The 25,815-nt window shown below is 53.7% G+C and overlaps 1 protein-coding gene across 32 annotated transcripts in view; it reads left to right on the top strand.

The window, feature by feature from the left end:
• Positions 1 to 2,703: 2,703 nt before the first annotated feature.
• The window catches only part of PHLDB1 (pleckstrin homology like domain family B member 1), a 51,410-nt gene continuing 28,298 nt past the window's right edge, over positions 2,704 to 25,815 (top strand). For 31 of the 32 annotated variants that reach the window (XM_084784248.1, XM_084784247.1, XM_084784246.1 and 28 more), the window contains exons 1-6: positions 2,704 to 2,844; positions 9,373 to 9,453; positions 10,106 to 10,229; positions 11,282 to 11,452; positions 19,582 to 19,707; positions 21,273 to 22,624. In XM_084784248.1, coding sequence (XP_084640374.1) covers positions 9,394 to 9,453; positions 10,106 to 10,229; positions 11,282 to 11,452; positions 19,582 to 19,707; positions 21,273 to 22,624 — 1,833 coding nt within the window. In that variant the 5' untranslated portion in view covers positions 2,704 to 2,844; positions 9,373 to 9,393. Of the gene's footprint in view, positions 2,845 to 4,575; positions 5,088 to 9,372; positions 9,454 to 10,105; positions 10,230 to 11,281; positions 11,453 to 19,581; positions 19,708 to 21,272; positions 22,625 to 25,815 lie in introns of those variants that run through there. The other variant, XM_084784249.1, reaches the window with a different exon arrangement.

The following is a 25,815-nucleotide window of genomic DNA, read 5'->3' as shown; positions in this document are numbered from 1 at the left end:
GCGCCACCACCGCCCGGCAGGACCATTGGCTTTCATTGCTTACTCTGGCAGGGAGGAGCCTAGAGAACCTGGTCAGTTTCAGGGACTTCCTGAAGCTATTTTTTGAGTTGTTTACCTTCCTTCTTAAGGAGCCTCCCTACAGGAAAGAATTTCAATCTTGAGGAAACCATTACACAACAAGAGGGATAGCTTTCTGGGAGAGGGAGTAGGCCGCCCACAGAGGCTGCTGGCCAAATCAGTAACATTCACCCTCTTCTGGAGCCAGAGGGAGCAGCACAATTTGAGAAGAGGGACAGAGTAAGAAACGTGCCAAGGGCAGAGACAGGAGGAGTGTGGAAACCAACTCTTGCCAGCCACAACCAAGTGCGGAAAGCTTTGAAGAACTTACCCTTCCTTCCCTCCACATACAGCCTTTGCCCTCTTCCCCTGCTTCCATTTCGGAAAGTCTGAAGCATGCTTGGAAAGCTGTTTTCTACTTTCTTCGCTTCCTCCCCCTTTTCTGAGCTCCCAGCCAGCTGCTCGACCTCTTGCATAACTGTGAGAGAGCGCTGAGCTTTTTGATGGGCCCCAGATGTGGAATGGGATGAGGGTGGAGGGTTAGGGGCGGGAGGTCTTTAGTCCCCTGAGTGCTCCAACTGTGGGAACGGAGAGGCCAGACGCAGCAGGAGACGGGACCAATTTCACTGCTCCTTGGTCATAAGGTCAGCTGGTCCCTGCATTGGCAGGACACTGAGAAACATTAGGTGCTTTTTAAACCCCCTGCCTCAGCATCATCGGCCTCTGGCAGGTTTAATTACTACTTCACAGTCCTCCTGGCCAACTCAGTAAACAGCAGCTGGAGGTTAAGAAAAAGATTGAAGAGTTCGAGACACCCCACTATCTGAGCCCCCTCTCCAAATGCTAGGTCTTCACATATGGAACAAGATAATTCTCTTTGCTCAAAAACACACTAGAACAGGCTGAAAGTCACTGTTGTGATATGTGCCTCAGGAACGTTGGCCAGAGTGGAAATATTTCCACGAGCCTCACATGATATGAAGAGAGGTAGAAAGAGACTTCCTGCGTACATCTTGGGGCTTCTTGGTGTCCACAAGTCTGTCTTACCGCTATTGGCTGGAGTGGGTGGCAAGTGGGACCCTTTCTCCCCCTCCCTCTTGTCCAGTGCTTGGCTGCCTCTAGTTTAACTGCCAGCTGCGGGTGCCCCCTACTAATTCTGGCCCTGTCAATGAGTGACCAAATTCCTGCAGTTCAGTCTCCTGCCACTCCTGGGTAAGTGAGAGAGGGCGCAAAACAAAAGCCACTGGATCAGAACAGGGGTTGCGCATTCCAGAGAGGGCTTTTCGTTTTACATTTTTTTTGGCCAACCCATCCCCTCTGGAATTTAGGCCAGACTTGGGGGCTTCCTGCTTCTTCCTTCACTGAGGAAGTGTCTGCCAGTCCTCTAGTGCGGGACTCTCTCGTTTGAGATCAGCTCCCTGGGGGCCTCCCAGCGGTCTCCTGGGGCAAGAGCAGGCTTTGCAAGGTACGGTTCCACTGGCAGCTTGGATTTCCGGGTGGGGGTTGAATTGGCAAAGGACTTCACCAGGCTGGGATCATAGACCGCTCCCCTCTTTTCTTCCACACTCTCCTCAGCCAACCTGGTGTCTTTCTACCCTGCCTCCAGCTCTGTCTGTCACCCAAATTTGTGATGGAGGTGACTCTACAGAGGCAGGACAACGATTCCATCCAGCTTTCCTGGGTCCTGTAGTTTGCACCATACTTTTTGTTTTTTTCTCTTCTCTTCTCTCTCTGTCTCTCTCTCTCTCTCTCTCTCTCTCTCTCTCTGTCTCTCTCTCTCTCTCTCTCTCTCTCTCTCTCTCTCTGTCTCTCTCATTTTATTTTTATTTATTTATTTATTGAGACAGGGTCTCTCTGTGTAGTCCTGTATGTCCTGGAACTCTGGCTGGCCTCGAACTCACAAAATTCTGCCTTCCTCTGCCTCCTGAGTGCTGAGATTTAAAGGTGTGCACCACCACCACCACCGTCTGGCTTGCACTGTACTTTCTTTCTTTTTTTTGGGGGGGGGAGTGAATTTTTGAGACAGGGTTTCTCTGTGTAGCCTTGGCTGTCCTGGACTCACTTTGTAGACCAGGCTGGCCTCGAACTCACAGCGATCCGCCTGCCTCTGCCTCCTGAGTGCTGGGATTACGGGCGTGTGCCACCACGCCTGGCTTGTACCATACTATTAACAGTCCTTCCTGTTAATTTCTGAAGCCTGGTGTGCAATTATTAATTCTATCTACAGCTCTCTAGGGCTTGGAATAGGGAAGGGGAGGGGCTGGCAGGGGGAAGACCTGTGTGCCCTCTGTAGATGTTCTGAAAGTATAGTTGAGAATCGGTGGTAGGATTGTGGTAGGGCTCATTGAGAGTCAGTGGAAGATTCTAGCATCTTGGGTAGGGGATAAAGAAGAGCCTGAAGGCTCAGAGTGGAGGGTGGTCTAGGAGGGTCGGAAGGGGAGAGCGGAGGAGACGAGGAGACATACGGCGGTGGTGGCTGTGGTGGTGGTGGTGGTGGAAAGCCCAGCTGTACAGATGAACAAAGCGGGCGCTGTGCAGGCGGGGGAGGTGCTGCTATGGGAAAGGCTGGGTGGGGGCCTTGGGCTCCAGCACCACAAGGGCGTCTTCTCTAGCTGGCCAGGCGGACCGGACGGGATGGGGGCGGGGACTCGGGGGAGGGGGGCGGGACAGGCTCCCTCTCCTCCTACTCAGCTGGCTTCGGTGGAAAAGCAACAGTGTCCTCGCTTGCCTGAGGCCGCTGGGGCCCAGCTGGGCAAAGGGACTGGTGTCCCCCCAACTCCCTACAAGGTAAGCGTGCCCCTCCCACTATGCCTTGGGGTTCCACTCGCCGTATGGCTGGGTCTGCAGAAGGGAAAGTCCTTGGGACCAGACGAGGTCAGTCTAGCCCAGAGAGCTTGGTAGAAAGGTGCTATGCCAGGTGAGTGCGTTGGCGGAAGGGGCTTTGTGGACCGCCCTCCATGAAATACTTGCTTTTGCCCTCCGGAGTCGTTGCCAGCGCCACCGCCAGAGGGGGCGCTGGCACCCTGAGGAGGGACCCACCCCCACCCCACCCCCGAGCCTTACGGGACCTCGATTCTCCTGTGGGTACTTCGACGGCCAGTATCCCACACTTGGAGTCTCGGGTTGGGGTACGCGCTCGTGTCCTTGTCTACAGCACCCCATATGGTTCCTCTCTACTACAGTAGGAAAGGGTATCCCCGAGGAGTCTCCGCTCTTGTCTCAGATCCAGCTGCCTGGATAGACTCGATGATGTGGGTCCTGCTATGAGGCGTGGGAGTCAGGGAAGGATCCTGGGGTTTCCACATCTAGGTCTCCTGGGCACTTCTCCAGGACTCCAGTGTCTTCGAGGGTCCCAGAAGCCTCCAAGGGAGACCTGGGATGACTGAGCGGCAGGCTGTCGCTCCGCCTCCGCGGTCTGGATCCAAATACAGCGCGGAGTTCCCCCACAGAGGCCGAGCCCCGTCATCCGGCTCCCCCGGGATGGGGAAGCGCGAGCCGCCGGCTGGGTGGGGCCGCGGGGCGAGGGGTTGCCCAGGCGCCGCGGACGCTTCCGCCCAGGCCAGCGCAGTGGGGACTTGGCTCGCGACCGCACGGCCCAGCGGGGGACTCAGTCAACCCGGGTGGGGCTGCATTCTGGGCCCGTTAGCTCAGCGGTCCCGGAGGCTCCCGGTGACTGACTCATCGCACTTCGGACTCACCCTACAGCGGTCACACAAACAAGACAGGCCACTAACACGAGCATCCGCACAGCTCCCACGCCTCACCTCCACGCGCCCTCAAGACACGTCACACCGACAGCCCAGTGTCACACCACTGGTGCACACAAGAATCCTTCACATGCGCCTCGACTTCATCACACACTTGGTACACTTACTCCACGCGCGGGAAAGCGTTGCCAGGAGAGGCGGCGGCTTCACCCACACGCAACCTCTCGCACACACGCACCCCCCTCCACACGCCAGCCCCCTTCCTGCAGCTGCCATGTCGCCCCCTTTCCCTGCCGTGCAAACAAGCGACTTCTTCTCCCGGCCCGGCTGAAGAAAGGCCGCTTGTCCCAGGGCCTGGCGGGCGGGGCAGCCGCAGCAGGCGGCCCAACACTGAAGCCTTGTCCCACCCGGTGGCCCGGGGAGGGGCAGCCCTTTCGTGTGCGGGGATCCACGAAGCCTGCGGGTTTCAGAAGTGCACCTTTCCAGCATCGCTCCCCAATTACGTCTCCCCGCCAACGACTCGTCCTAACTCTGTCTTCTCTGTCCCCGACTTGTCCACGTCTCTCTTCTCCGGTTTCTGGGATTCCCTCTTTTCCCACCTGACCCACGATTCCCCCCCCCCCCCCCCGAGGTTTTCTGAAGCGCCTAGTTCCTTCTTTGCCACCTCTCCTACTTGGGGGGACTGTATTCGAAGTTCTCCAGCATACCTGATGCTGCGCTTCTCGGGGGGGGGGCTCCTCTTGCCTCCCCCACAAGTAGTCTCTGAGGTCACTGTCTCATCCTCAGAGCTGCTGTTTTTTGTTTTTGTTTTTTGTTTTTTGAGACAAGGTCTCATGTAGCCCAGGCCGAGGCTGGCCTTGAGTGGATGATATTCCGGTCGCCACATCCGGGAGTACTTGGGAATTGGGTTTACAGGCGTGCACCACCACACCCGGGTCTCCTCGCCAGCTTTCAGTTTTCCCTCCTCTCTAGGCTCCCGCGATTTCACACTCCATATCGCTGCACCTCTTGCCCGTCCACAAACCCTCTTTTCTCTCTGCCTTAAAAAAAAAAATTTTTTTTTAATTTCTCATTTCTTCTCTACACTCCTGGCCCTTGGACACTTGCCCTGCTTCTCCTGGATAACCTGCCCCCTACTCCCCACCCCCGGGCGCCCCGCCTCAGCCTCAGTTTCCTTCCCGTCTTGACTCCTTCCTCTACCGGTGGCCCTTCTTTGAAGGCGGATGTGAGTAGGGAAGACAAAAGTCACGGTGACCCGAAAGACCTGGACCTGCAGCTATGCATTGCCCCTCGCGATCTGCCGGCTGGCCCCGCGGGACCCAGGTGAGGGAGGGGGACCTGGCTTTTCGCTCCGAGGCTAGCTTTGGACCTTTCTTTCCGGGCCCTTTGGGAGCTCAGGAATTTCCTTTAGTGCTTGCTGGTGCTGGAGCTGTTGGCTTACACCAGGACTCTCTTCACCTTTATTTGAGTGCTAAGACTTGGAGATAGGTGTCGGGTGTTGGCGCATTGGGGTTGGAGCTAAGGTTACCTGTGGGGTTCCCAGTCCTTGTACTGTAGGGCGGCGTCTTTCCCTCAGTTCATAATAATCGCACAGCCTGGCCCCCCCACCCCCCGCCGCCTAGTCTGGGTAGGAGACTGAGAAGGATTGCAGAGAGCCAGGCCGGCTCCTCAGCAGTGGGAGGCACACCACAAGGGCCTTTGGCAGGGGAGACATCTGGGCACAGCTGAGTTCCCCAGAAGTGCCACACAGAGTGGGTAATTACAGCCCTAGATACAGATAGCAGCCCCAGGCAGCCCGTGGAAGGCGGCAGGGGACAACGCTGCTTCTCCAAGGGACATGGGATGGGGGTCAGAGAAGAGGGCACCTGGGCCATGGTGAGATCCCTCTATCAAAACACCGCCTGAGCCCAGGTCATGTTGGTCTGGTGTCTTTTTCCTCTGCCGGGGCTTAGGTTTCTGAGCTGAGGCCATAGCCTCTCACCTTCCAAGTTGCTGGGCGGTTTCTTATCTTCTCTCTACGCCTCTCTCCTTATCTCTTCCTCTCATTTCACCTCCTTAGTCCCTTCTCGTCTCTCCTGGAGTCACTCTTATTTCCTCACTAACCTAATTCCTTTACAATCTTTATCTCCACTTGAATGTATTTAGTGTAAAGAAGCAAGCGCTTCACAGGTGACAGTGACAAAATGTTCCATCGAGGCAGATGGGGAAACTGAGGCCCAGACCTAAATGCCTTCCATAGCTAATCATAGCTGCCGTTTTTTTTTTAGATTGCTTTGGAGTTCGTAGAGTGTGATTTAGTTTACTGCCTGGGTCTTCAGATAACCTTTCGTTTTCAAAACTAAGTTTGCATTTTATGTGTATAGTGTTTTGCTTGCATGTATAGCTGTGCATCATGTGTGTGTATGGAGGTCAGGGAGGCCAGAAAAGGTGAGTGATCCCTAGAACTGGGGTTACCAAATTATTGTGTGGATGTTGGGAACAGAATTCCAGTCTTTAGGAAGAACAACAAGTGCTCTTAACCAAAGAGCGGTTTCTCCAGCTCCCGATCTCTCTCTCTCTCTTCACAGCTTTCTTGAAGGTTAGTCTATACAGCATAAAACCAGCCCAAATTAAGTATGCAATTATCTTTAGTATGTTTACAGAGCTATGCAACCATCATTGAAACTTAATTTTAGAACATTCCTGTTGCAGGCTGGGAAGATGGCTTAGACAGTAAAAATGCTTGCTGCTCAAGCCTGAGGACCTGAGTTCAAATCCCCAGCTCCTGTGTCTAACTCTAGGGTTGGGACAGAGGCAGGAGGATTGCTGGGGTTAGATGGCCGCCAGCCTAGTTCAGATTTGATGGGATACCCCGACTCAAGGGAATAACTCCAGGGGGTCGGGGGGCAAGGCAGGGGGAGACACTTGACATCTGCCTCTGGCCTCTGCACATGTGTCCAAACACACATGTGCACACATGACATCGCCCAACAAAAGAACATCTTTGTTGCACATAGCGCCTCAAAAATCTTATGCCCATTCACAGTCTATCTCTGTTCTTCTCCTAGCCCCAGACAAGCCCTGTTCCAGCTAAGTTTCCTTTCCTTTAATTATTATTATTCTGATTTTTATAGATTGATTTGACAATGAGAGTTTAGTGGCTTGTTCAATCCAAGTATGGTGGCTTACCTGACTGGTCTAAACCCAGCAAATGGGAGGGGGGAAAACAGAAGTTCTAGACCAGCCTGGGCTGCATAATAAGTTCTAGGCCAGCAGTCTCAACAAACAAACAAATAACAACAACAAAACACCGCTCCAGGGTCCTGGGGTTGTAGCTCATTTAGTAGAATGTTTGCCAAGTGGTGTCGTACTTGCCTTTAATCCCAACACTCGGGATGCAGAGACAGGCGGATCTCTGTGAGTTTGAGGCCAGCCTGCTGGTCTACAAAGTGAGTCTGGGACAGCCACGGCTACACAGAGAAACCCTATCTTGAAAAACTAAAACCAAATACAAACACAAACAAAAACCCTGGATCCATCCCTAGCACCACATTAAAGAGGGTATGATGTCATAACAGCTGAGGTGTATCAGGAGGGTTAGAAACAATTTCAAGCTCGCTCTATGTCTCTGTCTCTCTCTGTTTCTGTCTCTCTCTCTGTGTGTGTGTGTGTGTGTGTGTGTGTGTGTGTGTGTGTGTGTGTGTGGTGTGTCTGACAAGATCTCCCTGGGATGAAGCTTTAGCCGGTCTGGAATTTGCTGTGTGGACCAAACTGGTCTTGAACTCATAGAGATCCATTTGCCTCTGTTTCCTGCGTGCTGGGATTAAAAGCAAACACCATACCGAGCAACCTTCACTTTCCACTTTATAACCAGCCAGGATAAATTTAGGGGTCTTGCATCCCAGTCTGAAAGTCTTCCGCCCAAAGGACAGTACTTTCCTTTGTCGTTTTGTTTTTTCTTTTCCCACTCTTTTTATATAATTCTCCAATTTCAACCCACTCCCTTGCCTCCCTTCCCTTAAAAACACACGGAGAAATTTCCCTGTGTGTAAGGAAGACCTTGGTGCTGGAGAGATGGCTCACAACTGTGAGTGAGTCCAGTTCCAGTCCCAGGGGATCTGGTACCCTCACAGACCATGCAAGCAAAACACTAATGCACATAAATGAATAAATCTTACAAAAGAAAGACATACAGCTCTGTCCCTATCCCCTGTCTGGGGAGGGGCCAGTGTGGGGTCTGGTGTGAGCCAGTGGCCTGTCTTCCCTCTTCCCAGGTGATCCTGGGGTGGGTCCCAGGCACAGTTCCCGCCTCTTTTCTGCCAACCTGGGTGGAAATGGTGACAGATGATGAAGACCAGGCCAAAAAGAAGGGCGGAAGTGGGGGAAGAGTACACTTAGTAACTCCATGGCTGAGGGCCTTGGAGATCCGGGAGGGGACACTCCTTGGATGGAGCACTCCCGTTTCTACTTCCTGACAGCTGGGAGAGAAAGTGGGAAGAAACCCTGATGAGTTGGCAGTGTGTTCACACACAAAGGTCAGACACCAAAACGTAAGCCTGGGAACAGAGGTGGGGGAGTAGTGGTGTGGTGGTCAGTGGTTTAGACTTCAAGGTTACACAGCTTGTAATAGCTGCCATTCCCAGAGCACACTGCACCTCATGGGGTGTGGCCTAGGATACTGCTTAGTCTTTAAAACACTTTTTAAAAAAAAATGCAGCTACCAGATCTCCTGGTAGATAGATAGGCTCGAGATTCAAGTTTGGGTTCTGGTACTCCAACTCCAAGCCAGTGAGGAGCCCCAGAGTCCTGTCCTCTGTGTGTACTGGGGTGTTTTTTTTTCCCTTATTTTTTTGATTTTTTGTTTTTTGTTTTCTCTGTGTAGCCTTGGCTGTCCTGGACTCACTTTGTAGATCAGGCTGGCCTCGAACTCACAGCGATCCGCCAGCCTCTCTGCCTGTCGAGTGCTGGGATTAAAGGCGCGCGCCACCATGCCCAGGCCATACTGGGGTTTTATAGCTTCCAAGGAAAGAAAAAGTGCAGGTGCTGAGAAATACAGACATGACAGGAATGGAACGGTTTCTCCTCTCTGTCTTCTTCATGAAAACATCCTCTTGAGACCCTTGGGAAAGGAGACAAAGGGAGAAGAGGAAAAGGAAAGGTTGGGGGAGGGGTAGCAGTTGCGTCAGCCGGGGGAACCCACCTGGCTTGGTCGGCATCCTTAGAGGGTTTTCCTTGGACTTCATTATTCTCTCTGCCTGCTCTGTTTAAGGCTCCAGATAGGTAGGGGTTGGGGCAGACACCTTCTGCCCCTAAGTCTGGGGACCTGGGTAGTATAGAGTAAGAAAATGCAGGGGACATGGGTTAGATCTTTAGGGCTGGTTGTGCTTGTGGTGGCAAAGGTCAGGACTGGCTTGGTGTAGCATCCACACTGTAGCTGGAAACTTAGGTGGAGGCACCTCGGCTACCCCCTCCCCCAAGCTCCTTACTTTTTCCCACCTTTCCTTCATCATACAAGTACTGGAGACCCTCCAGGCTGGTGTTGGCTTTTGCCCCAGAACCCTGCCACAGGGCCTCCTTCCTTCCTTCATCCCCAGCCTTCCCATTTACCTGCTTTTTATTGTGTTTCCAGGAGCGCTGGTATCCTAAAACCATGGATAGTCTCAGTAGGAACCAGCTAGGCCCAGGATGCAAGACCCAGGCCGTGGTGCAGGTGAGTGGGGCCGGAACCACAGGGAGAGAGGCTCTTCTTTACGTTCTATTTTAAGTTATGTTTACGTGTGTGGGGATGTGCACGTAAAGTGCAAATACCCGAGGAAGTCAGAGGAGTCAGATAACCCTAGGCTGGAATTAGAGGGAATTGTAGCCTTCTGTTGTGGGTGCTGGGAATTGGTCGTGGGTCCTCCGCAGGAGCAGAACACTCCCTTACATCACTAAATCATTTCTCCGGCCTTGGGTTCAGCTCATGTACCCATCTTTTGTATCCACTATTTTGCCTGTTACCCATCCCTAGTCGTAAGCCTATTAGCAGCTCAGTCTTGAATTGAGTCAGGTTAATTGGTTCAGCCAGTCGACTCTGTGAAAGTCTGAAATCAGTTTACGGATCCTCTCCGGCAGGGTCGCTCTCCTGGTTCCTGACTCCAGGAACCTTGAGATAAATCCAGTGGGACAAACTAGAGGCCCGGATTCAGATGTAATTAGAATTTACTGCATTAATGCTCTGTGTAAGATTTTTGTGCTAAGCCTTCCAGATACCTCAGAGCCTTTCAGAGAAAGCCAAGGGCTGCAGGGAGTGTTGGTGTGACTGGAAGTAGGGTGCTGGCCTGGAGTCTCTAAGTCTCACCTCCCATCCACGTTACCTGCAGAAAGGTCCGTTGGATCTGATTGAGACGGGTAAAGGCCTGAAAGTGCAGACAGACAAACCTCATCTGGTGAGCCTGGGCAGCGGGAGACTCAGCACAGCCATCACCCTCCTGCCACTGGAGGAAGGTAAGCCAAGTTCTGGCAGGATGTGGCATCTGCCCTCTTTGTCACTGCATGCATTCCTGCCCTGGAGACTGGATGGGGGGAGGGGGTTCTCCCGCCTTGTGCAAGCAATGCCTGCCTTGTCTCTGCCTCCCCTGACTCTCTGCGGGCAGATAAACTGCCTGCATGGCTGGGATTAAAGATTAGTTTAGCGTCAAGGAAGAGTGGAGGGGGAAAGAAGAAAGCACAGTGCTCCTAGCAGTCTGTGGGATCCAGAGTGAGCCCCACCCCCACCCTTGGTCCAGGGTGATGCCTGGCATGGGAGCCTGAACTATGTGGAACATGAAAAAGACGGGCATATATCCTAACAGGAGGCCTTGGCATGGCTTTTGCCTGCCCTTCTCCCTTCCTGGCTGCACCTGTTGCCTGGGTGATATTGCATTCCCCACATTCTCCAAATGCCAGTCTCAGGGGCTCCACCAGGGAAGGATGGAGGGGAGAGGCTGCACTGGAGAGAGAGGCGGGAAGGACAGGAGAGAGGAAGGGAGGGCTGGGATGCTGGTAACACAAGGACTAGAGAGAGAAGGGGGCATTTCTAAGAAGATAGGGGACTAGGAAGGAGGAGAAAGAGGAAGACATTCAGGAAGACAGCAGGGGAACAGAGGGACACCTCTCTGCTGCCAAGGTGTCTTAGTTATGTGGCTTCTCTCTGGATCCCGCCCTGACACGGAGTTTTCACTGCTTAAAATGAGTTTCTAGCCGGGCGGTGGTGGGGTGCACGCCTGTAGTCCCAGCACTTAGGAAGCAGATGCAGGCAGATCTCTGTGAGTTCAAGAGCAGCCTGGTCTACAAAGTGAGTTCAAGATGGCCAGGGCTCCACAGAGAAACCCTGTCTCAAAAATCCAAAAAAATAAAAAATAAAATGAGTTTCTAGCACTTACTGGCTCGACCCACAATGGGTAGCCAGAACTTGACAGAGTATCAACTTAAGTGGGAGACAGACATGGCCCCCTTGCCATCTCCTTGCCTTCTTAGCCTGGCTGACCATTCTGACTCAGTTTACCTCCTGTCTCCAGGGAGGACTGTCATTGGTTCTGCAGCCAGAGACATCTCGCTCCAGGGTCCAGGCCTGGCTCCAGAGCACTGCTACATCGAGAATCTGAGGGGCACTCTCACCCTGTACCCTTGTGGCAATGCCTGCACTGTTGATGGGCTCCCTGTCCGGCAGCCAACCCGGCTCACTCAGGGTAAGGTTTGATACCTCCACACCAACGAGGGACGGAGGTCTCTGTTTTACAGATTGTTCGGGGTGGGGGTGGGGGGATGGGGGTGAGAGTGGGGGTGGGGGGACTTGCTGTGGCGCTTCCCATGTCAGGTGCGTGACTGGCTATACTCAATTTCAGTGGCAATGTCAGAACATATTTTAAAAATCTCACCTCACCCCTCACCCCCAGCGTCCAGACTTTCCCAGACCTCTTTTTTCCCTCCTCACTCTTTCTTCACACACCACATGGAGAGAAGAGCTTTTAGTCCTTGCTGTCAGGGGGACCTGGCTATAGTATGGCTTTTAGTGGTGGTAGAGAGAGAGCAAGTGGAACAGCACCGATCAGGAACTTTTATGATGTCGGGACGGAGTTGTTTTGAGTTGCCTTAGAGGACAAAATCCTCTGAGGGGATGGGATGAGGGCGAGATCTGAGGACATTCTTAGGGTCGTGGATATGGCTACCCCTCTGTCTCCCAAGGCACCAGTCTGCTCTATTGGGTAAGGGAAGCCCTGGCATCTAGAGGCCCCTGATTATCATGGTTACCAGGCAGGTAAGGGCTGGCTCGGTGGTACTTTGAATAGGCCAGATGTGGTCACCTTGGAAACAGGCACTAAGCATCATTAGTTCATTAGTCGGCCTTTGTGTTAAGGGATTGAGGAAAGAACATCTGGCTAGGTGTGATGGCACAGACCCTTAATCACAGCATTCCAGAGGCAGAGGCAGGTGCATCTTTGTGAGTCACGTTCATATAAGGGTGGAGGCTTTGAGCTGAGCCTGGCTCTCATGAGAAGCCCATTAGCTGGAAGCTTCTGGAAACCCCACCCACCCCACCATCTCTCAAGCTCCTTGGGGCTCTAAAAGTGCCACTTCCTTCACCTCTGGCATAGGAATCAACCAAGCCCTCTCCTCCCTTTTGCATTTGGGGTGTGGCAGAGCATAGACAACATGTCCTGGGGAGGTAGGTCCTACTACAGCTGAGGGCCGACTTGACTTCTCCTGGGGTTCAGGATCTCTGGCTTGAATGACAGGAGTCCCCACAAGCTGGGGCTTTGACTGTGATGTTTGCCTGGTCCCCCGGCAGACCTGTCCAGGGTCAGGAGAAAGCATCTGCTCCAAGATTCAGTGAGACACAGAGCAGCAAAGGCAGAGACTGAGCAAGTTCAGAGACCTCCAGGTCTCCACCTCATTCTCCCAATCCCATTATTCCCCCCCCAAGGAAAATCATTCTTGCCCTCTGTGAATAGTAAACGGGGTGAAAGCATCGATGCTCTGTTGCATGTTCCTAGGGCATCATTTAGCTCCTGAGAAGAGGGAGGGTCCAAGGCCACAGCAGAATACTCAAACACTTCCTGTGGCCCTAGTGACCCCTCTCCAGATCAAGAAGCCCATCTTGCCAAGTATGTACCCTCCTACGTTTCTTCTGACCCTAAACTCCCTTTGCCACCCCCCACCCAGCCTTCTTGTCTGGGCTCGCCTGTTCCAGAAGCTTGGCAGGGTAGGCGGAGGCACAAAGGAATGGGTGTTCTTCCTAGCCCTCCCTCTCCCCCTCCCTTGGGTTCCAGAAGCTGAGAGTTTCCTTGTCCCATCTCTGGAGCAAGGCACCAAGCCCAGCCCTGCCTGGCCCCAGTCCGGACATTCTTGGGAGTGCGTTTCCTTGGAAACCGGGTGGTGCGGGGGTGCACTGCTATCTCTGTGTGTCTGGGTAACTGGACTGTGTTTATGTGTCTCCGGATATGTTTGTGTCTCTGGGCTTGTATGTTTTGTTGTTTGTTTGTGTCTTTCCTTGTGTTTACAGATGGGTGTATTCAAATGGGTAGAGAGGGTGAGCTCAGAACTGATGCCATCACAATGTGTGTGTGTGTGTGTGTGTGTGTGTGTGTGTGTGTTTCTGTGTGTATGTGAGAACTCCGTGGCGTGTCACGTATACAAGAGGGTCACATGAGGCTGGAGATGTCGCTCAGTGGTGAAGAACTTATCTAGTAACACAAGGTCATACACTGAGCATGTTCTCTCTCTCTCTCTCTCTCTCTCTCTCTCTCTCTCTCTCTCTGCCCCCCCCCCTTCTCTGTCTCTCTCTCTCTTTTCCTGTCTGTTTGTCTATTCTGGCTTTGTATCAGGGGTCCTCTTTGAGAGGTAAAAGGATATCTTAGGAATAACAAGGAGCCTTCTTTGGGGCCAGGCCTCAGAAGCATCATTCTGGGCACTGTGCCCAGCCATAGGCAACTTGGAGTGACACGCTTCATGGCAAGCAGCGATGGCAGTGACTGGCTCTTCTAGTCAGGAGTATGCTTGGGCAAGGGGAGGGAGAGGAAGCCAGAAAACAAATGCCAACCTTTAGCCTAGAGAAACGAACACGCAAGGGAGCCACCCCTGTACCCAGGCATCTTGGCACATCCCATGCTGCCCTCTTCTCTACTGAGGAAAGGGTGGAGCTGGGAGACGGACCAAGGATACAAGGCGGCTGCATCTCAGTCTTGGGTCTAGGCTGCTCCGCCCTGGGACCACAGCACCAAACCACATGAAAGATCTGGGAGGGGACTAGGGAGGAGAGACTCCGGAGAGCCACACAGCTCGGGGCCTGGGCTGTCTAGGCAGTAGATTTCCCCCATCAACCCCTACCATGGGCTGCCACCATCCAAGCGTCCTTTAGGCCTGAAGCCGTCCCATTGGTGGGAAGGAGTCCTGCCCCAGTACAGCCAGGATTCCTGGGGTGCCAGCTGCCACCCTGGGACCCAGGACACCAGCCTCTTCCTTTCCTCTCCGGCTATGCTACTTACTCCTTCTGTGAACTGGACAGGAAGCCTCCGAGCTTTCTCTGTTAGGACTGATAGCAATCTTTACTGGCAAACTCAAGGAAAGGAGAGCAGGAGTGAAGACTGGGAGCTCCCAGCTTCCTTGTGTCTGCCTCTTGCTCTGTTTCCCCCGCCAGCAGCGCCCTCCCTGTCTGCCTGGGTCGGTCCAGCTGGCCATCACAGTTCCCAGACTGGTGAATCACTCTTTCCTGGGGAGCCTTTGGTTTTTTTCTTTTTTTTCTTTTTTTTAAAAATGCCTCCCCTCATTTTACACTTGACCCTATATGGTTCTTCCTTTTTTCTTGAGAAGGGAAACAAGTTTCCTGTGTACATGTGGTGTGTGTGTGTGTGTGTGTGTGTGCGTGCACGTGGACATGTATAATATGTCAGTGAGTGGGTGAGGCACTGGCCTATTCAACAAGAATGGAAAATTCCTTTATTTCTCTAAGGAAACTGGCTTTTTATTTCAGAGTCCCCCCAGGGGCTGATTGAAAGGCTAGCTCTAAAAAAATAAAAATAAAAAATAAAAAAATAAAAAGAAAGGCTAGCTCTGCTCAAATGAGAGCATATGTAAGAGGAGGCTGGAGGCTGGGGACATGAAAATGTGACAGTAACTGTGTGATAGAGCGCGTATAACATGGAGGTTTGTCAGGGTCCGTGTGCGCCTGATTGGAGGGGTGTCAGTGTGATTAGGCAGTGTTGGTGTGTATTGGGGATGACAGTTGGACCTTCCTGGGTAGCTGGGCACAGAGTGTGCCTGAGAGTGTGTGCGGTTTGTCTGTGTGTGAGGTTCTGGTGTCCAGGGCCAGGTCTCTAGGTTAAAAGCAATTCTAGGAGGCTGGGCTTGGTGACGCACACCTTTAATCCCGGCACTCGGGAGGCAGAGGTGGGAAGATCTCTGTGAGTTGGAGGCCAGCCTGGTCTACAAAGCGAGTCCAGGATAGCCAGGACTACACAGAGAAACTGCCCTGGGGGGCGGGGATGGAGCCATTCTAGGGGCCTCAGCCAGTATGTTCCAGTCTGGTTCACAATGTTTACTTGACCTTGGAGGCTCCAGATAGCAAAGGTCTTTAAATAAAAAGAAAAAACAAAAAAAAACAAAAACTCCATAACAACAACAACAACAAACCCACTTTATTTTATGTGTGCCTACCATTATGTCTGTACACCACATGTGTGCTTAATGTCCAAAGGGGAAGGTGGAGCCTCAGGAACTGGAGTTACGGTTATAAAGAGCGATGTAGGTGCTGAGAATTGAACCCAGGTTCTTAACCACTGGGCCACCTTTCCAAGCCCAGAAAGGGTCTTAATAGAGGACAAGTTGTTTTTGCTGCAGCTACCACAACTGCAAGTTGTGGCTGGGACAAAGGACGGCTGACCCATGGGCTGCCTCTGGAGGAGGCAGTGTATTGGAGCAGCCTGGGTCCTTGGGGGTGAGCGCTGGTGGGTGGTGACAGGAGCCGAGGTAGGTGCTGCTTGCATTGCACAGAACACTGCCTTGGCCTGAGCTCTCAGCCCAGGGTGACCTTGTCCCGGTGTTGGACAGAGGGTCATAGCTGAACCTAGTAACCCCAGCTGGATCCCTTGGAGATTCGCACTCTTTTCTCTCTCACTCAGTAGATAGGAATCCAAGGCCACCAGGTCAGAAAGTGTTACTGCCCCAAGGTGACTCTGGCCCAGTTATGGTCTTGCGACTCTGTGAGACAGAACCTGGTATCAGTCCAACCTCTGGCTCTCCATCTTCTGGCCTCTGTTAATCTCTCACCTTAACTTCCAACGTCATCTCCCAGGGAACCTCTCCAGCCTGCCCCACTAGCCTTCCAGCCGGGAGCGCGGGTTCTCCATCCCGCCGCCTGGTGGCATCCTCCCTCTCACCCCGCCCTCTCCATCCAGCTCCACACTCTTCTCCTCCATCACTTCCTCTTCCCCTCCTCCTCGCCTTTGTCCCTCCCTCTCTGGCTCCCTTCCCCCGCCACTGGTGGCCGGCCCGCCCCTCCCCGGGCATTGGCGGCTGCTCGCTGCCTGGCTGCTCGCACCGCGCCTGGAGCCGGCGGCGCGGGAGGTCGGCCCGCCCCCTCAAAGGCCCAGGGCTGGCGGGCGGGCGACTTGCAGGGCCCGGGCTAGTGGGGGAGCGAACGGTCCGGAGGTCCAGCGGTGAGTCCTCACCCAGGTCAGCCACTGCCCCAGGCAACCGGGCGTAGACGCTCTGGCTGGGAGGGGCGTCCTGGGAAGGGTGGGTGCAGTGAGAGGAACGGGGTCCTCTCCCCTCTATTCACAGCCTGAGGCTGTGAATCTGATGGTTCCTGTACCCAGAACCTCTTTGAGTGGGGGTCCGAGTTATTGAGTGGCTGTGCAGACCCCATCTTCCCCACCTCTGGGGAGTCTGCGGCTTAAGACCCGCCTCTGGAGCCTGTTGTGGGGTCCTGCTTAGGTTGAGGGAGCCGGTGCTATGACCAGGAGGCTCTGATGGGAACCGCCAAGGATCTTTTCTCACAGTCTTCCCTCGCCCAGCTTCCCTTTGGCCAGCCCATTCTATTTGTGTGGCCAGCAGGACAGTGACTGTCGCTCTGAGTGTGCAGCAAGCATGTCTGCCCATATGGCCGTGAGCCCGTAGGGTTTGTGAGTGTCTCTGTGTGTGTGAGTCGGTGTGGGGTGTTTCCCTTTTGCGTCTTTCACAGACAAGATCCACCCTCTCCTTCGCCCCGTGTTTTCCCTCCAGATGTTCAGCTCCTCCACCCACCTGTACACAGCTGGACCCTTCTCGGTAGGGAGGACAAGGCGGGGACTCTTGAGTGGATGGCTAGGGTTTCCAGGGAGTCTGGAGCTAGCTAGTCCTGAGGGTGTGAGCAGAGAGGGGGCTTCCTAAGGTAGACAGGCTGGTCTGGTCTCTGGGGGGGGGGGCAGTATGTGCCAGAGTTGGAGCAGTGCCTGGGGCCCCTGAGTACAAATAGTAAGTTAATTTGGGCCAGAGCTGGTCTGCTCTCTGTTCCGATGCCCTCCTGCCCACTCTATTAATACAGCGCTGGTGCCTGGCATCACTATTTATAGCCCAGAGCAACATGGCCACACCCCCTGTTGGGGGGGGGGGAAGGGCAGGGCAGTGACTCCAGGCTGTAGGTGCCCAGGGAAGAGGGTCTCTAGATACCCACAGCCTCCTTGGGTGGTTCTGGCACTACTTGGATGGAGTCCATCCTGCCTCCCCACCTGCTGACCAGTTTAGACTGTGATGAGCCGCAGCTCTCGCCCCCTGTCACCCTGGAGTTGAGTGAGTCTGTCTAGACCCTTCAAGTTCATCATTAATTAGACTGCTAAATATTTGGCTGAAAGGGGAGGGGCAACTGGCTTTCTCTGACACAGCTGTGGTTGTAATTAGGTGGATGGCTTGGGTGACTATTATTTATACCAGTTATGATTATTATGGGATTAGCTCCTCTGATTGGTGGCTTGGCAGGGAAGGTGGTTCTCCCAACTACCCATCAGCCTTTAGAACTGTTGGTGCCGTCTGCCTGGGAGGGCCTGTGGGTGTGCCAAAGTAGTGGGTGGCTTTGTCCGCCACGGTTTTCTGCCATGGGTGGGCTACTTAAGAGTGTCAGCCTCTTGGTGTCCAGGGTCCCAGAATCAGGCCTCTGAGCTCAGTAGGGGTCCTGTCAAAGTACCCACTTGGCCTGGGATGCCCCTTGCCCTTGCAGCCTCCCTGAGCTGAACTGCCTCAACGTCCTGGAATGTAGACTTCCCTGCCAGTCTTAGCCCAGACTGGCATGAAGCATGGGGCCCCAAGTAGCACCAGATTGGGGAGCCAGGAGGTTGCGGCCGGGAGTGTGGACAAATTGGGAGGCTAAGTAGTAGAGAGCCCTAGGGCTCTGGCTTCTTTCAGTATAGCATCTTCCGCAGGAGCCTGGAACACCTGGCGCGGCAGGAGGAGGAATTCTGCCAGCCAGGCTTAGGCGCCCGTGGGCACACCTGCTGCTGTGCACGCTGCTGAGCCCCTGGCTACATTTACTGGCTCCCACATACCCACCGCCTATGCACTTAGACTTCCTGGGCAGGACTGGGCTTGTGTCTCTTGCCTGGGAATGTGTTTGGCTGAAGCCGGCCCAGTGGTGGGGAACTGGCTGGATTCTATGGGAGACTAAGAAACAGCCAGGGGGTGCTTTGTCTGAAAAAGAGAAGTGCTCCCTCCCTAGATGCTTAGCAAGGGTCGTAGCCCTCCTGACGTCATACCGTTGGAAGGAATTGGTGTGAATTTTGAGCCCCACTCGGGCACCTGACTGATCTGTGGGGTTTTCCTTGTCTCCGTATCTCTTAATGGATATCTCCGTATCTTTTTTTTTCTTCTTCGTTTGTTTGCTCTGTGTGTGTGTGTGTGTGTGTGTGTGTGTGTGTGTGTGTGTCTGGAATGCTGCCTCTAAAACTAACACTTTTACCCAACGGGTAATTCGGTCAATCGCGGGTACACCCATTGGTGGTGGATGTTTTTTTTTTTTTTCTTTTTTAGACTTATTTCTTTCATGCTTTATTTTTATTTGTTTTATGAGTGTTTTGCCTGTATGTAAGGGTACCACATGACTGTGTGGTGTGCTCAGAAGTCAGAAGGCATCACAGCCCTTGGAGCTAACTGTAGTTACAGATGGTTTTGAGCCACCTTGTAGGCGCTGGGAGCCAAGCTCTAGTCTTCTGTAAGAAGAGTAGGTGCTCTTACCCAGTAGCCATCTTTCCAGCCCCCAAATACTCATTTTTTTCTGAAGAACTTTTTCCACTTCTGGTGTATTTTCACATATACAGTATTTTAAAGGATTTATTAATAATTAATTTTTATTTTTTGTACATCTGTGTTTTGCCTGCATGTATGTCTGAATGAGGTCGTCAGATCCCCTGGAACAAGAGTTACAGACAGTTGTGAGCTGCCATGTGGACGCTGGGAATTGAACCCTGGTCCTCTAGAAGAGCAGCCAGTGCTCCTAACTGCAGAGCCATCTCTCCTGCCTGCAAATACAGTCTTATTAGTTAACCCTGGGAGATCTGGTAATATCAAATGTTCAGTTTTTATGAGAAAACTAGCTTGGCGGTGTAGTGGTGTCACCTGAAGATTTCAGAGCTAACAATAGGACTCCATTTTGGGGGAACTTACCAGCCAGTTCCTACCCTGATTTGTGCGCATCTCAGGGCTCCATTGCCGAGAGGCGGGACAGATAGGTGTGTTGCTTGGACACTGAGTCCAGACGAGATGGCTCTTGGGAGCTGAGGGTAAGCGCGCTAGTGTTGGGGCTGTGGTGGCTTTGTCCCTGCCTGCCTATTCTAAGCGATTGCTTTCTTTGCAGGCTGCATGTTATGTCTGGGTCAGTCCACCTTCCTGCGCTTTAACCACCCAGCTGAAGCCAAGTGGATGAAGAGTATGATTCCAGCAGGGGGTCGGGCCCCAGCGCCCTCCTACAACCCTGGCCCTGGTAAGTGTCCAGCTGAGGCAGGTGGCGGGGTAAGTGGCACCCCTTGGACATGTGTCTTTGCCCATTCCAACCACTCTTGGAGTGTTAGGGCAGGACAATACCGACGGTCTGGGCTCACTGCCACCTGCCATGGGCTGGTGGAGAATGCTAGGCCGTAGGGCCACTGGAAAAGATCCAAGGCAGTGCTTTTTGGCTCAAACCAGGAAGTCATGTGTCTTGAGGTTCTGTTAGCCTGAAACCCTACCTACCGCCTTGGAAGGCACCCCTCAGCGTCTGGGACCCTGGTCCTCTTGTGTCATCACTCAAGGGGGCCTGATTATTATGATGAACCCTCAGTAGCCTCTGAGGGGTCCCACCTGCTGGTGATAGCATCCTGAGGCGCTGCTGCTCAACCCTCAGGCCACGCCATGTTGACCGATGACTCAGAGAACAGCTGCAGTTTATGTGTGAATTATTGATCCATAGAAGAGAATTGGTGATTGTTCTAGGAATCAACACAGGTCCCTCAAGCCAGCTGCTTAGGGGGCGGGGTGCAGTGGGGGAAGCTAGCAGGCTCTGCGTTGGGATTCAGATGCTGCGGGACTAGAGGGGCCAATGCTGGTTCTGTGACAGGTGAGCTTGTGTGTTCGATTCTCTTGAAGGGATGGTTATTAGTGACCTGCAGTAAAAGGCAAGTAGTCACTGGAAGCATGTGGGGCACCCCCCCCCCGACTGGTTCAGGGACCCAAATGCAGTCTTGGAAACCAATTCTTTTCTTCAGGCCCTACACCTATGTCTTTCAGTGCCTGGGGGCTCACTTTGCCCCCAACCCAGTCTGGTCAAGTCACTCCTTTAGCTGTTTGTGTATTAGTTCCTGGTTGGTGGACAAAGGAGGGCTAGAGCCATGCGAAAGCCAGTTCTTGCTGGTGTGGCTTAATGGAATAATTAGAGACACTGAGCTATATACCTCGAGGCTCCTTGGCCAGGCTTCCAGGCACAGGCCATTAGCAGATTCTTCTCCTGTGTTGGATTTGATAAGCTGGTACCACCCACTGCTCACGGGCCACGCCCCCCCCCCCCCCCCCCAGCCTCCGACTGTCGCATTGAGAGGCTCTGGTGGCTTCTTAGACTAAGAAGACTTGGAACTTTCTGGCCAGCTCTACAGTGTATCCCCATCTTTTCTGCAGTGTGCCTACTCCTAAAAGAGAGGCACAGAAAGTTGGGGGAAAGCCAAAGCAAGGAGGATTGTAGTGTCGGGGTGCATTGGAAACAACTAAGGAGTGCGTACCTGGTATTGTCCTGAGTCATTCGGCTTAGAGCCAGGAAGGCCCTGCCTATCATCTGCCTTTATAGGAGGAGGGAACACAGGGCAAAAGGGTTTGGGTAAGGTTGCAGAACCAGGTCAGTGGCAGAGTGGGGCTGGTGCCAGAACTTAGCTCTCCTGGCTCCTTCTCCAGAACCGACACGGCCCGACGCGGCCCCGTTGCCCTAGGATTTGGTTGTGTGGTACTCTACTTGCTTCTGCATGTGTGTGGCTCCCTCAAACCAACAATCAGAGCCTGAGGCCTCTTTGCATTTCCCCTCAGCCGAATCAGAGAGCCTGGTCAATGGGAACCACACAGCAGCACAGCCTGTGACCCGGGGACCTTCAGCCTGTGTCAGCCACAGTTCCCTGGTGAGCTCTATTGAGAAGGACCTGCAGGAAATCATGGACTCGTTGGTGCTAGAGGAGCCTGGAGCAGCTGGCAAGAAGCCTGCCGCCACGTCGCCACTGTCACCAGTGGCTAATGGTGGGCGCTACCTGTTGTCCCCTGCAACCAGCCCCGGTGCCATGTCTGTGGGCTCCAGCTACGAGAACACCTCTCCAGCTTTCTCTCCACTTTCCTCCCCAGCCAGCAGTGGAAGCTGTGCCAGCCACTCACCCAGTGGGCAGGAGCCAGGGCCTTCTGTGCCCCCACTGGTGCCTGCACGTTCCTCCAGCTACCATTTGGCTCTGCAACCCCCACAGGCTCGGCCAAGTGGTACCCACTCCTCTGAAAGTCCCCGGCTGGGCAGAAAAGGGGGTCATGAGAGACCTCCCAGCCCTGGTCTCCGGGGTCTTCTGACGGACAGTCCTGCAGCCACAGTCTTGGCTGAGGCCCGCAGAACCACTGAGAGCCCCCGGCTAGGTGGGCAGTTGCCTGTGGTGGCCATCAGCCTGAGTGAATATCCATCTCCCGGTGCCCGCAGCCAAGCCACCAGTATTCCTAGCAGCCCCAAGTTCCAGCCCCCAGTTCCTGCTCCCCGCAACAAGATCGGCACACTCCAGGACCGCCCTCCCAGTCCCTTCCGTGAGCCCCCAAGCACAGAGCGAGTGCTGACAACCAGCCCCTCCCGACAGCTGGTGGGCCGAACATTTTCAGATGGGTCAGCAACTCGTACACTCCAGCCTCCGGAGAGTCCCCGCCTGGGCCGGCGGGGCCTGGACAGTATGCGAGAACTACCACCGTTGAGTCCATCTCTGTCTCGAAGGGCTCTGTCCCCACTGCCAGCCCGGACTACCCCAGACCCCAAGCTAAGCAGGGAAGTGGCAGAGAGTCCCCGCCCCCGGCGCTGGGCAGCCCACGGGACTTCCACAGAAGACTTTTCCCTGACTCTAGGAGCACGGGGCCGCAGGACTCGGAGTCCCTCGCCCACACTCGGGGAGTCCCTGGCACCTCGCAAGGGCAGCTTCAGCGGCAGGCTGAGCCCAGCCTACAGTCTGGGCTCTCTTACTGGGCCTTCACCTCGTCAGAGCCCCCGTGCTCAGAGGAAGCTCTCCAGTGGAGACTTGCGGGTACCCATCCCAAGGGAGAGGAAAAATAGCATCACAGAGATCAGTGATAATGAGGACGATCTCCTGGAGTACCACCGACGGCAGCGCCAGGAGCGGCTCCGGGAGCAGGAGATGGAGAGGCTGGTGAGCCACTGCCAGGGAGGCTGCTGCTGCCCAAAGGCAGCGCCTCTGCCAGGGTGTGGGCAGGCCAGCTGGCAGAGCAGGAGGGGCCGTGTACCCGGTCTGGGCTTCTTCGGGATAGACCGTCAGGATAAGAGACCATATCTCTTTTGACATCTCTAAGGCTTTTTAGAGTTTATTTTTGCATGTGTGTGTGCATGCACGTGCAGGTGTGTATCTCCGTGTAGGCCAGAGATAAGTGGAGAGTGTCTTCCTCAGCTCCTCTTCACTGTCCTTCTTTTTTGAGACAGTCTCTCGTTAAAACGGAAGCATTCCAATTTAGCTGAACCGGCTGGCCAGCAAGTCCCAGGGATCTTCTGTCTCTGCCTTCCCCCATACTGGAATTACTGGGGACTGGGGGGGGGGGGGCGGATCAAGTCTTCAAGAGCTTTACCACCAGAGCCGTCTTTCCAAGCCCTAAGGCTTTGTTTTAAAATCTTGCCGATTTAGCATTTATTCTGTGGCAGATCATTTGTTCTGGTGGGTGAATTAGGTTCATATTGTTTACCTGAGCACAGTATTTTAGGAATATTTTAGGAAAACACATCACATTTACGGTGAAGCCGTGCGGCACCCCCAAGTTTGAAAAGCAGGTTTTGAGGCCGAGGCCCAGAGAGGAGCAGTGATTTGGCCTATTCCGTGTAAGGTGCTAGGCATTGAACCCCAGGACCTTTGGCTTGTCAGAACAGCACCTTACCATTGAGCTATATCCCAGCCCTAGAATTATTTTTCTCTCCTTGTACTTTTTTTTTTTTCTAGGTCCTGTGAGACGGGTCTTACTGTGTAACCCAGTGTGGCTGCACACTTGCTGTGTGGTCCAGGTTTAGCTTTGAATTCATGATCTTTCTTCTGCCTCCTGAGTACTGAGATTTCACACATGCATCACCCACCATGCCTGGACTGTGGGGAAGTAGGGGTCTTCGTGTGTGTGTGTGTGTGTGTGTGTGTGTGTGTGTGTGTGTGTGTTGGAGACCTATGTCACAATGAACAGTGTGGAGCCATTTCCTTCCCACTTTTCCTTGGGTTCCAGGGACTAGACTCAGGTCATCAGGCTTACACAGCAAGCACCTCGTTATTTAGGAAGGTTCTGGTCCCCCTTTCTTCTCTTTGGCATCTACAAATGGGCGTGAATTGCTTACTCTGGCCCAGGTGGGCTCTCTAAGAGTATGGTACTAAGGAAGAGGGAAAAACAGGGTGGGCAGCCCCACCCCCCACCCCCGACGGCCTCCGTGATTGTATGTGTCTGCGTGCATAAATGTGGGTGCTACCGAGTCTGGGTGTGGTTCTGGGCAGCTGTCCTAGAGATGGCATCTGAGCTTGGAGGGGGCAGGGATTCCCCCAAATAGCATAGGGAGCTCCAGGGGCATTGGCTGCTTGCTGAGTGCAGGCTCAAAGCCCACAGACAAGAACATAGATTATCCTTTCCTCGCCTTGAGAACAGAAGTTCAGGGTTTGGTGGCGGGGGGGGGGGGGGCCTTGGGTACCCTGGAATTGGTTTGAGGAGGACATTTGTCTGAAGAATCTGAGAAGAGACTGGTTAGTTTGGGGTGAGGATGTGTGTGGGGCAGTGTACTTGTCAGGACCCCTGGTCTTTCTTTGTCACGTCTTCTCATCACTTTTGTGCTTTGGCGATTCTGGGTCCTCATCCCGAGAGGGATGGTGAGCCTGGCATAGTCAGTGCTGGGCCCAGCCTCCCCACCCCCATCCCCCCTCAAACAGGTACACACCTCACCACCAGCCCCAACCTGCCCCACCTGCCACTTTAAGTCAGAGGCCGCCGCCTGCTGCGCCCTGCCCCTCCCACCTGAGCCAGGCTGCTTATCTGGGTCCTAGGGCGGGGGTGAGGCATTGGCCCAACCTCCTGGGTGCTGAGGCTTGGTTCCTGGATTTTTTTTTTTTGCCACAGAACTGGGCAGGCAGCAGGAAGGAAACTGGGTAAGTTGTTGCGGGATGGGAAGTTGAGGCCACAATGTAGGCGGTGAGAGAGACTTGATGTCAGAGACCCCCAAAGAGCACCTTAGGGCTCTGGGTTTGAAAGTCAGGGCTCGGGTGTTACTGATGAATGAGTAGGACAGAGGAAACCAGGACCGCGACTGCCGTAGTTCCTCACGTCCTGGGCACCTGAGAGGGGACCATGTCTGTGTCTGCATTTATAGTGGGAGAATAGATTGGTAGGCCACAGAGTCTTTGCTCAATACCTGGCTAGTTCATGTTGCCTTAATGAGCAAAGGGTTGGCTGCCTGGGTGACTGAAGTGGCTGAAGTGGGACTGGAAAGACAGTGTCCTTTCTGCCTTTTCTATGTGTCTGGACTGTCAGGTCCTATGGCCCCCATGGCCTGTTTTCCAGCCCTGTCTGTCTGCAGGTGGTCTACCCAGCTGTATGTAGACTATGTTTATCTCTGTGTGCATGCATGTCAGGGCTGGTGTCTTTGTGTGTACCTACCTGTTAATGCTGATGTATTCCCCTGCCCCCCCCCCAGGGCACATTGAGTGTCTGTGTGTGCCTATGTGACAGGACCAGTGTATCCATGTGCCCTTGTGCCTGTAGTATTTGTACCCGTGTCAACATGAGCACCTGGATGGCTCTGTGTCTTTAATGACAGTCTTTTTGGTTTTTCCAGACAGGGTTTCTCTATGTAGCCCTAGCCATCCTGGAACTTGCTCTGTAGACCATTCTGGTCTTGAACTCACAGAGAGATTCCACCCCACTGTCACCCCTGCCTCTGCCTCCCGAGGGCTGGGATTAAAGGCACGCGCTGCCGCCACCGCCCAGCTTTGTTATGGTCTTTAGGCTGCTTACCCCTTTATGTCCCCATGTGTGTGTGGATGTGTCTCTGTGTGACTCTGAAAAAGCCTCATCCTAGGGTAGAATGAAAAGGGAAAGTGAACAGGAAGATGGGAGGAGCTGGCCATGTGGACAGGTGGCATATGGCCACGTTCCCTTGCCTGCTTGTGAAGAACCTTCTTTCCCTCTGTCTCCCGTACTTTTTTTTTTTTTTAAAGACAGGGTCTTAAGCTGGGCGGTAGTGGTGCACACCTTTAATCCCAGCACTCGAGAGGCAGAGGCAGGCAGATCTCTGTAAGTTTGAGGCCAGCCTGGTCTACAAAGTGAGTCCAGGACAGCCAAGGCTACATAAAGAAACCCTGTCTGGAAA

Source organism: Acomys minous (assembly GCF_964271855.1).
Source record: "Acomys minous genome assembly, chromosome: 5".
Taxonomy (NCBI): Eukaryota; Metazoa; Chordata; class Mammalia; order Rodentia; family Muridae; genus Acomys; species Acomys minous.
This window is presented reverse-complemented; position numbering and strand designations above follow the sequence as displayed.